At 43.6% G+C, this 11,512-nt stretch overlaps 2 protein-coding genes across 3 annotated transcripts; both read left to right on the forward strand.

The window, feature by feature from the left end:
• Nucleotides 1–409: 409 nt before the first annotated feature.
• On the forward strand, nucleotides 410–7,042 carry LOC128419441 (arylamine N-acetyltransferase, pineal gland isozyme NAT-3-like). Of its 2 annotated transcripts, none has more exons than XM_053400129.1 (2): nucleotides 410–755; nucleotides 5,769–7,042. In XM_053400129.1, exon 2 carries the CDS (start codon nucleotides 5,795–5,797, stop codon nucleotides 6,671–6,673), a length of 879 nt encoding a protein of 292 aa, XP_053256104.1. In that variant the 5' UTR covers nucleotides 410–755; nucleotides 5,769–5,794; the 3' UTR covers nucleotides 6,674–7,042. The 2 variants fall into 2 exon arrangements, with proteins under 2 accessions (XP_053256104.1, XP_053256105.1); XM_053400130.1 differs by lacking the exon at nucleotides 410–755 and adding an exon at nucleotides 4,294–4,460.
• Nucleotides 7,043–7,266: 224 nt separating this feature from the next.
• Nucleotides 7,267–10,783, forward strand: LOC128419442 (arylamine N-acetyltransferase, pineal gland isozyme NAT-10-like). The gene is made up of 2 exons (XM_053400131.1): nucleotides 7,267–8,673; nucleotides 9,906–10,783. The coding sequence occupies exon 2, from the start codon at nucleotides 9,911–9,913 to the stop codon at nucleotides 10,781–10,783; it is 873 nt and encodes a 290-aa protein (XP_053256106.1). The 5' UTR covers nucleotides 7,267–8,673; nucleotides 9,906–9,910.
• Nucleotides 10,784–11,512: the final 729 nt, after the last annotated feature.

The raw sequence follows: 11,512 nt of genomic DNA on the forward strand, positions 1-11,512 counted from the left end.
AGATTTTTACACAGAGCTTGAATGGTCAGCTGTCAGGTGTGCTGTAGTAATGGGTTTCCTGCATTGCCAGGAGGTTAGGCTAGATTAGAATTGCCATATGTCCAGAATTTGCTGGACATACCCGGAATACTGTAGTCGCAAGCAGTGTCTGGGTGGAAATTGGCAAAATGTATGAAAATCCAGATGTATGGCAACCTATGTTGGCAGTGTCGTTTATGCCCAACAACTTTTGTGTATGGATTTTCATTTTTTGAAATATGGCAACCCTAGATTACATGACATTGGAAGTCCCTCCCTACTCAATGGTTCTGTGACCTGGTCCAATGTCATTCAGTGAACATGCCCCCCATAACAGTTTGGGTGGTGGTGTAACAAAACAAAAATGACTGCAGCAGTCAGACTAACCCACTCCTGTGTATCAAAACAACTCCATCTGGTTTTACTAAACAGAAATACAGGGTAGGACATGTTTTCTTGGCAGTGGAAAAGGGGAAGATAAGAAAACAGCTTACGTAGTTAGAAACTGCAAAGCTCCACTCTCTCTTCAGCTTTTGCCCTCTTTGACTCAGAAGAGAGAAATAAAGGGACGCTGGTATGGATTTCTAGGACAGATTTGACTTCTGAAACTTTTGGCTTTGGTGAAACAGGAGCCAGAGGGGTTTGCGTGACCCTCCCACTTTTTAGCAAATCATTCAAGGAGACTGAGAAACTTGATCCTCCTGTATTCCCTGTGCAAGTGAAAGGCACGCTAGAAGGTAAGGCACTTTAGCAAACACTAGAATCTCTTACTGAATACAGTTTTGCTGGTGAGGGAGTATCTCTCTCTCTCTCTCTCTCTCTCTCTGTGTGTGTGTGTGTGTATGTATGTGCATTTAATTTTTTTAAATTAGAGAGCATTTTTCATGTAAATGCATCACACAGGGTAGCTGACACCATTTTTTTAAATTGCAATTCCATAAAAGCAATTACAAGAGACAGGATCAGCAGTTAAAAACCATTCTTAAAAACTCTTTCTAAACACACACATATACACTTGCACAGACACAGGAAAATGGGTGCCTGTTGCATAAGGACAAGATGAAATGGTTCAAGGTTGATTTAGAATCGTGTCTCTTAAATATGGTAAGTCTAAACCAAAAAGGGGTTTGAAGGGATGACTCAGCTGTTTTGTTAAGACACCAACAGGACGGGAACAATATGAGTCAACAGTTGTGCATGCCAACTGAGTTATAATCAAGCTGCTAGGAACTGGATTTCTTCAGACTCTTTAAAAAGAAGAGTGTATAATAATAACAATAACAATAATAACAATAACAATAATAATATATTTTATTTGTATCCCACCCTCCCTGGCCAAGACCAGGCTCGGGGTGGCTAACATCAAAGTATATAATACATTAGAACATAAAAACAGACAATCAATTAAAATACAGCTTAAAATCAGATTTAAATTCAGAATAAAATCAGATGGCAACCCACGAATTATAACTATAGGGGTTGGGAACATTAAGTGCTCACCAGGCCCAGCTATTTGTGTTGGTCTCATATGAGCCGGTGAGAAGAGTTAGAGAGGCCACTTACATGCAAGGTCTTGTAAAAAGGCGGGGGGGGGGTCAGACCGGGCCCTGACCAAAGGCCTGGCGGAACAGCTCCATCTTGCAGGCTCTGCAGAAAGATATCAAGTCCTGCAGGGCCCTGGTCTCTTGTGACAAAGCGTTTCACCAGGTTGGGGCCAGGGCCAAAAAGGCTCTGGCCCTAGTCAAGGCCAGCCTAACCTCCTTGAGGCCCGGGACCTCCAAGGTGTCATTGTTTGCTGACCGTAAGCTCCTCTGCGGGGCATACCAGGAGAGGCGGTCCCATAGGTACGAGGGTCCTAGGCTGTATAGGCTTTAAAGGTCAAAGCCAGCACCTTAAACCTGATCCTGTACTCCACCGGGAGTCAGTACAGCTGGTATAGCACTGGATGAATGTGATTCTGTGGCGAGGACCCCATAAGGAGCCTCGCTCTGGCATTCTGCACCTACTGGAGTTTCTGGGTCAGCTTCATGGGCAGCCCCACGTAGAGCAAATTACAATAATCAAATCTGGAGGTGACCGTTGCATGGATCACAGTGGCAAGATCAGGGGGGGAAAGGTAAGGGACCAACTACTTAGCACGGTGAAGGTGGAAAAATGCCGCCTTTGCTGTAGCTGCAACCTGCGCCTCCATAGAGAGGGAGGTGTCGAAGGTTATGCCCAGACTCCTGGCAGAAGGCGCTGGTGCTAACTGCGTCCCCCCCCCCAAGAGATGGGAGTTGGCCCCCCAACCCCATGTCATCCCGACCCAGCCAGAGGACTTTTGTCTTCGAAGGATTTAACTTCAACCAGCTCCCACGTAACCATGCAGCCACAGCTTCCAAACATCTGGTCAGTATAGTCCATTTAGTGAAACTTTCCTGGTTTCAGAGACCTTTTAGATGGCAATGTGTATTCCATCACTTACTTCAAAATGGGTTCAGGCAAATTATTCCATTTCCCCCTGACATTCCCTTATTGGATAATTTCCACGTTTTATGTGATACTCCACATGGCAAAGCCACTTCTTGAAAAGTACTGGAATCTAGTGCAAGTTGAGTGCTCATTTCCGTGTTATTCACTTCCAGGGGGTGGGGGAAACTGCTTGCAAGAGCTGGAAAATTGCAGGAGATTTGTGCTGTAATTTCATGTGATGAAATCTGGTCTAGTATCCCAGGATACAGTCATTCCTGTTATTTAAAATGCTAGCGCAACAGATCAATCAGAAAGCTAAAGTTCCATAACACAACAGCTATCAAAGGGAACCAGGGATAGAATGGCTAGTATTAAGTACACAAGAAGAGCCTCTTGGATCAGGCCACTGGCCCATCTAGTCCACCGTCCTGTTCTCCCAGTGGCCAGGCCGGTGCCTATAGGAAGCCCGCAAGCAGGATCCAAGCACAAGAGCACCCTCCTCTCCTGTGGTTTCCAGCAACTGGGATTCAGAAGGATTTCTGCCTCCAGCTGTGGAGGCAGAGCATACCCATCACGGCTACTAGCCATTGACAGCGTTTCCCTCCATGAATTTGTCTAATCATCTTTTAAAGCCATCAAGTTTGTTGGCCATCTCTGCTTCCTGTGAGAGTGAGTTCCACAGTTTAACAAAATGGTCTCAGAGTTTAACTAGCATTATAATCAGGAAAACTAACACAATAATACCCACGTCTGAATGCAACCTTAGCAATGTGGGGATTGAGGGGAGAGGTCCTCCTGCTCATTCTGCTGAACCCTGGACTTCTTTCCCAAGTCCTGCCCGGATGGCACCACAGACAGGGACCAAGCTGCTTTCCATGACATATTAGTAATGACAGCTCTACAGACTCAAGAGTTACTAAGGCAGAAGATCAGAAACCTCAGTGGGATTGCAGGAAAGGGAGTGCCACGGTGGTAAGAAATTTGACTGAGTTCTCAGCTGAAAGCAAACCTACCTAATTCACCCTCTCCAAAACAATACACAACCCAAAACGTGCTCTAAATTTTGCAATGCAGTTCACTAACCAAATACTTTCTTCTTTATTTCATATCCTGCCTTTCCATTTTCATGCTCAAAGCACTTAAAATGAAGAAAACTATGATAATAATCAATCAGTACAAAAACACACATGATAATAACAGGAACAATCTACAAAATCAGAACGATCTGGGAGAAAACTGAGGACTGACCCCTCCATCTGCTGCTGTCTTTGGACACAATGGGACGCGGGTGGCGCTGTGGGTTAAACCACAGAGCCTAGGACTTGCCGGTCAGAAGGTTGGCTGATAAAAATGAATTAAATTAGGAGGGTTGGTTTGTAAAAATATGTCTGTTAGGAAAATGGCATACAGAAAAGTGTATATTGGGAAAGGTACCCACTGAAATGCTGACAAATTTTCATGGGCACTTTAAAACAAGAACAACCCAGGGACATGCAGGAATATGGAGCTGAATTTAAGATTGGGACAATGAGAAACTGGAAATCGAGAGATTCACTCTTTCCTGGTGATGATTACCAAGGAATAGGCTGCTTTCAGTTTGCAAATAACCTTGGATTTTTTAAAAATTAGAAAATCCTAAGCTTAAATAACAGAAAGCAAAACAGATTGACATTTCAACACTACTCTTTCCATACAAGTAATCACAGCTCAATATACTTCTTTCAGGAGAGGGGGGTGTCGATTGGCAGAGAGTGTGTGTCACACACCCAAGAACCTTGCAATGGATGGAGAAAAGAAACAACAATACTGTTGTGCCAAAGTCAAATTAGTTATGAACCAGTGCTTTTTATTTATGTCTGCATTCCGGAAGTACACTCAAAGGAACGGGGAAAGTTGCCCTTAAAGCTTTCTGATATTTAACACTACAGCTTGACAATTGGCAGGGGGCTGTTTGTAAATAAGCCTGAACAGTCGTGTTCACCTGATTACAGGTAGCTGGGGACCACAATTGCTTTGTGAATCAACCCTTATTCTCTTAATAATGGGTTTACCAAAGTGGTTAGGAGACTGAGATGCACATGACTTAGGGAGTCCCTGCTTTAAACATTATCTCTCCCATGAGATCATTTGGCAATATGAAGGCAAGCCCCCCTTTAGTCCTCCCTTCCATAATATGGGGTATAATAATACTGACCTTACAAGAGGGATGAGGAATCTGTGGTCCTCTAGAGGAATGGTGGGAGACCTTGAGCCAAGCCCAAGGGTCAAGTTAGACCTGCCATCATATGACATGAGATGAGGTGCAGATAGGCACACGACTGAGCTTAAAAGCAGGATCCACATGCACTACGGATTTCAAACCATGGGCAGCAAAGGAAAATGGGTCCCCTGAAGTCATTGTGTCTTCATGTGGTTGACAGGTGGGAGGTCTTTCAAAGCTGGTCCACAGGACATGGAGGAGGTTAAGGATCTAGCCCACTGGCTGAATCCTGTTTCCCACTACTAGTCTAAAGGGAAAAACTCAAAAGTGTGAATGGGGATAAGCGGTTCACATTGCACCTCCCCTCCAACCTCCAAATATCCCTGTGTTCACTGAGGAAGATCTGCAGGGGACTTCCACTCACATTTGCTTGAACACGATTATGCAAACTCCTCCATGCAATGCAAGTTCTTGCTTTATCAGGGTCCTCAATTGCAGAGAGCTCTGCTTGTGTTCAAGTGGAGTGTGGAAATGCCATAGCTCAGTGACAGAGCATCTGTTTTGCACACAGAAGGTGCCAGGTAGAGATGGAATGTATAAGGATGGAGGGCCACTGCCAGTCAGTGTGGACAATATATGGAGCTAGATGGACCAATGGTATATGGCAGTATATGGCAGCTACCTTTGTTTCTGATCCAACACAGGGAAGACCAGAGACTCAGTATGTGGGGTGATGTGCATAGGGATGTTGGGAACAGGACTTGTGTGTGTCATTCTGTGCCTGATGAAGCTTTCATGTGTTTGGGCTAACACTTGAACACACTTTATATGTTGTTGGGACTCCACTCCCACCTGTGCCAGCCAGCATGGCCAATGACCAGAGGGGATGGGATCTGCAGTCCAACAATATCTGGAGGGCCACAGGTTCCCCAACCATGCCTTATAGAGTTAGAAGTACAGCTATATGAAACATACGAACGCTTTGTACACTTGAAAGTATCATCATTCCCAACAACTGTAAAATAGAACAGAGATCATGCAAGGAGGTAGAATAATCTAATTATTCACCTCTCTCTCTCTCTCTCCCCACCATCTCCAGGACAGTAGGAGGAAAAACTCATCTACATGAATATCGAGGAGTATTTTGCAAGAATTTCCTACAAAGGCCCCCAGGAATGCCTGGACTTAGAAACGTTAACAGCAGTCTTTCAACATCACATCCGATCGGTGCCGTTTGAAAACCTCAGCATGCACTGCGGCGAAACCATTCAGATAGACTTAGAATCAGTCTACGACAAAATTGTGAAGCGGAATCGTGGTGGCTGGTGCATGGAGAACAACCACCTCTTATTCTGGGTCTTTCAGACAATGGGCTACGATACCAGCCTTTTAGGAGGCTACGTTTACAGCCCTCCTCAAGACGCCTATGAGAAAGACATGAATCACCTCCTGCTGAAAGTGGAGATTGACGGCAAGGCCTACATTGTGGACGGCGGCTTTGGGATAGCCTACCAAATGTGGCAGCCAATGGAACTGGTGTCTGGGAAAGATCAGCCTCAGACACCGGGCATCTTCCGCTTCACTGAAGACAATGGAGTGTGGTATTTTGACAAAATGAAGCGCAAGCAGTGCACAGTAGGTACCGACAACATATTCCCCTCCTCTGTTACCCCAGAAAACATGACCTGCAAGAAAGTTTTCTCATTTACCCTTCAGCCACGGACGATAGAAGAGTTTCGGCCTATGAACCTGCATCTTCAAACTGCTCCAGATTCCCTGTTTGTGAAGAAGTCTATCTGTAGCCTGCAGACCACCAGCGGCTTTCAGGTTTTGATTGGGTGGACGTTGACGGAAACCACATATAATTACAAGGGCCACGTGGATCTGGTGAAAAGCACCACCCTTACTGATGAGGAAGTGGAGAAAACTCTGCAGGAGCGATTCAACGTAAGATTAGATAAGAAGCTTGTCCCCATTAACACCAGCTTGATATCCATGTTTTGATTTGAAGAGCTACCAGAGCTACAAACATTCAAAGCAAATTGGGAGGATGATGCTTGGATCACAGAATCATAGAATTGTAGAGTTGGAAGGGACCCTGAGGGTCATCTAGTACAACTCCCTTCAATGCAGGAATCTCAACTAGACATGATGATGATGAATGTAATAATGTTTTTTCTCGATTAATATTTTGCCATTCCTTGCTATGATGGAGTGTGAAATCAACAGTAATTTTTATCACCAACTCATGCTGAAAATAAAGAAGATAACATCAAAAAAAATGTAAAGGTTGCTGTGTTGCCCCATGAGAAAAAATCCTAAATCCTAAAATGGGGGCGGGCGGAGAGATAGCAAACATTTGATGTTAGGAATGCAGATACAGAAAGGTAGCCGTGTTGGTCTGCCATAGTCAAAACAAAATTTTTTTCCCCTTCCAGTAGCACCTTAAAGACCAACTAAGTTAGTTCTTGGTATGAGCTTTCGTGTGCATGCACACTTCTTCAGATACACTAGTGTATCTGAAGAAGTGTGCATGCACACGAAAGCTCATACCAAGAACTAACTTAGTTGGTCTTTAAGGTGCTACTGGAAGGAATGCAGATGTTAGGAAGCAGGAACATTCAATTATTGATTCACCACATTTAACAATATAAAACCCAGCTGTTAATCAGGGCAGTCTTCATCTTAGGGAGAAAAAATAGGCAAAGGCATCTTGTTTATACCACATTTCTAAAACTTTTTATTCTGGTGGGAGGGCTTTGATAGAAGTCAAAAAGGGAGATGGGACCTGCCATGGCTCAACTGGAACCACTCAGCTATATGGGTTGCAACCAACGTTAATTCTACTTGGAGTAGACCGACTGACTGCCTTAGAGACGTTAATTTTAATAGGTCTACTCTGAGAAGGATTTAGTCAGCAACAACCCATTGAAATTAATTTGTTGTTGTTTAGTCGTTTAGTCGTGTCCGACTCTTCGTGACCCCATGGATCAGAGCACGCCAGGCACTCCTGTCTTCCACTACCTCCTGCAGTTTGGTCAAATTCATGTTCGTAGTTTCGAGAACACTGTCCAACCATCTCGTCCTCTGTCGTCCCCTTCTCCTTGTGCCCTCCATCTTTCCCAGCATCAGGGTCTTTTCCAGGGAGTCTTCTCTTCTCATGAGGTGACCAAAGTATTGGAGCCTCAGCTTCAGGATGTCCTTCCAGTGAGCATTCAGGGCTGATTTCCTTAAGAATGGATAGGTTTGATCTTCTTGCAGTCCATGGGACTCTCAAGAGTCTCCTCCATTTAGGTTCATTAATTTCAATAAGGATACTCTCACTAGAACTTAAGAAGCATAAAGATCCCTGTGGTACTGGCCAAATCTAATCCAGCATCATTGTTCTCAGTGGCCAACCAGATGCCCATGAGAAGCCTACAAGCACAAAGGCACAATAGCAGCTCTACCCTCCTGCAGCTTCAGTAACTAATTCAGAAGTGTTACTGTCTCTGAGCATGGAGACACAGCATAGCCATCCAGTCTAGTAGCTATTGATGGCCTTATCCTCCATGAATTTGTCTCATCCTCTTTTCGAGCCATCCAAGTTTTTCACCATCACTATAATCGTGAGGGAGCGACTCTACAATGATGGATACAAGCTACTGATTTCAGTGGTCCAATGCCCCATATTACGTGTCCAGCTGTTTCTCATATCAAGCAAGCTGTTTTGTTGTGTTAGGACACCACTTTAAAAAAGTTAAGAACCAAAGTTCAATCAGTTCATGGATCAGTGGAACTGGAATATGTGCAGACATTTCAGGTGGACTTTCTCCCCTCCAAACTTTTTAATGACCAACCCCCAATAAGACGAGAGAGAGAGGGGGGAAGAACGGAAGGATTAAGATCTTTGCAGATCTGAAGCTGAAAAATTCAGCTCAGCTCTTTATACACACAGTACAGCAGACTGCAATCCGAAAAGCACAGGGAAATCTCAAAACAAAAACAGATAAATATCTTAACAGGTAAGATATTTTTTGTTTTGTTGTTTTAAAAAAAACTCTTAAGAGCAACTTTAACTGGTGTAGACCCTTGGATTTTGGATAGGCCCTCCTGGTCCTCTATAGCCTGCAGATCTACATCTGGCCACAACCAAGAACCTGATCTTTTATGTCGTGGTGCTGGAATGACCTCCTCCAGAAATAAGAAATGCACCAACTTTGAAATCATTTCATTGGATGCTAAACACTTACTTGCTTTCACTGGCTGTTGATGTTAGTCGCTGTAGAATTTTAAGCAATTCTAAGTATACTGATTGAGCTTGATTTAAAAACAGTTTGCATATTTTTGTGTTGTATTTGTTTATTTTTGAATTGCATTTTATGCAACTGTACACCATCTTGAAATGTACACATCTTGAAACAATAGTAGTACAGTCGTACCTTGGAAGTCGAACAGCTTAGTTCCTGGACATTTTGGCTCCCGAACGTCACAAACCCAGAAGTGACTGTTTGCGAACTATTTTTGGAAGCTGAACGTCCAACAGGGCTTCTGCAGCTTCCGATTGGCTGCAGGAACTTCCTGCAGCCATCAGAAGTCGTGCTTTGGTTTTCAAACATTTTGGAAGTCAAAGGGACTTCCGGAATGGATTCCATTCAGCTTCCAAGGTACGACTGTATATAAATATCTTAAATCATATATAAATTTCTGCTGAATGTGTAAAACTGCTTAGACTGAGTCAGACCATTAATCTATTTGTCCACTTTAGGTGGTGGTGGCTCTACAGGGGCTTAGGCAGAGGAAGCAGTTTTATACCAAGATCATTTGTCCATATAACATAATATTGCCTATACTGACTGGCAGTTACTCTTCCACAGTAATCTTTCATGGCCCTACCTGGAGATGTTAAGAAACCTGGAACCTTCTGTATGCAAAGCACCTGCTCTGCTAGAGAGCTACAGCCCTTGTTACTGATGCAGAAAACACAACCTCCGCAAACAAACCAGTTCACCATACTCGACACATGCATACCAGGTTGCAAGAACAGAGCACTATCAAAGGAGAGTCTTTGTTAGGCACTTAGTAGATCTAAACAGGTATTTGTTCCTGCACTTCTCTGCTTCAGCTATGCAATTTCTTTGATGCTACTCTCCTTAAATATATTCAGAGAAACCACTGTGCAAGCTGGCAGGACGGGGAAAGAAGCCTTTCAGGCTGTCATAATTTTTAATTAGCCGCTTTAACATTTGCCTTCCAGGAAACATGAACATTGAAGAATATTTCACAAGGATTAGCTACAAAGGCTCTCTCGAAAAACTGGATTTTGGAACCTTAGCGGCGATCTTCCAGCACCACATTCGAGCTGTGCCCTTTGAAAACCTCAGCATCCACTGCGGGGAGACGATTACTCTAGACTTAGATCATGTTTACAACAAGATTGTGAAGGAAAAACGAGGGGGTTGGTGCATGGAGAACAACCAGCTTTTGTCTTGGGTTCTGAAAAAGCTGGGATATAACACCACCATACTGGGAGCTTATGTTTACAACCCGCAGCAAAACACCTATGCCACTCAGATGACCCATCTCATCATCAAGGTGGTCATTGACGAGAGGGCCTACATTGTTGACGCAGGCTTTGGTGTCTCCTACCAAATGTGGCAACCGTTGGAGCTGGTGTCCGGCAAAGACCAGCCACAAATGCCTGGGATCTTTCATTTCACAGAAGACAACGGTATTTGGTACTATGAGAAAATAAGAAGGAAGCAATACATTCCCAGTCAAAACTTTGCCAACTCAGATCTCTTGGAAAAAAGGGAGCGCAGGAGTATCTACCTGTTCACCCTTGAGCCAAGGACAGTAGAAGACTTTCGGTTCCAGTGCTCCTATCTCCAAACGTCCCCAGATTCCGTGTTTACCAAGAAATCTATCTGCAGCCTCCAGACAAATGATGGGTTTAGGGCTTTGATTGGATGGACACTCGTGGAGACAAAATTTAATCACACGGAAGGCACAGATCTGGTGAAGCACACAACGCTGAGCGATGACGAGGTGGAGAAAACACTGAGAGAGAAATTTGGTATAACTCTGGAGAACAAGCTTGTTCCTATTAACATCAAAGCGACATATACCATCTAGTGTAGAAAACAAAACACGGCACAATGCTATGCAATTGCAACAAGCTTTACCATCTTCTTAAATCCATCATTCTGTAAACTGCAGTTATGATTAAAACCTGTCCATAAGCTGTAAGCACCCCATGTTAGGCAGAAGAGGATAATTGTATATTGTGGGGTTTTTTTCACCAGCACTGACAACCCTGTAGATGCAAACCAGTGACTGCAAAGTACTTAACATGTCTTGGATAATGAATTTTGAAATGATTTAAGCACTTCAAAATGAAGGAATCTGCATTTCACGTTTTATTAAGTTACATGGATCTGAATTCAAAGCAGGACTTGCTCCGATATGTACCCAGAACTAATGTGTGAACGAGGGATACTCCAGTCATTTCAATACAGGAAGCTTGTCTAAAGGAATTTTTTAAGCAAACTGCCATCCTTTATTAACATAAAATGGGGCAGCCCTACAAAGGATACACTGCATCCATGAAAAAATGGCTCATTTGGGCTTATTAACTCTAAGGAAATGGGAATTTTAGAATTCAAATATCTTAGCTGCCAACAAGCTAGTTCACATTAAAAGCTACATGACCTAAAATGTTAGCAACAGACTGAACTCACCCTCTCTTCTTACCCCCAGAGTCTAATGCTGATCATCTTTTACGGAGCTCTGCACAGGTATTGTGAAAGGGAAGCTTTAATTAAAATACTTCATATACTCATCTCGGATTTGTGAGGGCACATA

Source organism: Podarcis raffonei, chromosome 8 (genome assembly GCF_027172205.1).
Source record: "Podarcis raffonei isolate rPodRaf1 chromosome 8, rPodRaf1.pri, whole genome shotgun sequence".
In the NCBI taxonomy this organism is placed as follows: Eukaryota; Metazoa; Chordata; class Lepidosauria; order Squamata; family Lacertidae; genus Podarcis; species Podarcis raffonei.

Excerpts from the sequence above, each read along its gene's own strand:
- LOC128419442 (XM_053400131.1), top strand. The coding sequence starts at position 9,911 with ATGAACATTGAAGAATATTTCACAAGGATTAGCTACAAAGGCTCTCTC.
- LOC128419441 (XM_053400129.1), top strand. The coding sequence starts at position 5,795 with ATGAATATCGAGGAGTATTTTGCAAGAATTTCCTACAAAGGCCCCCAG.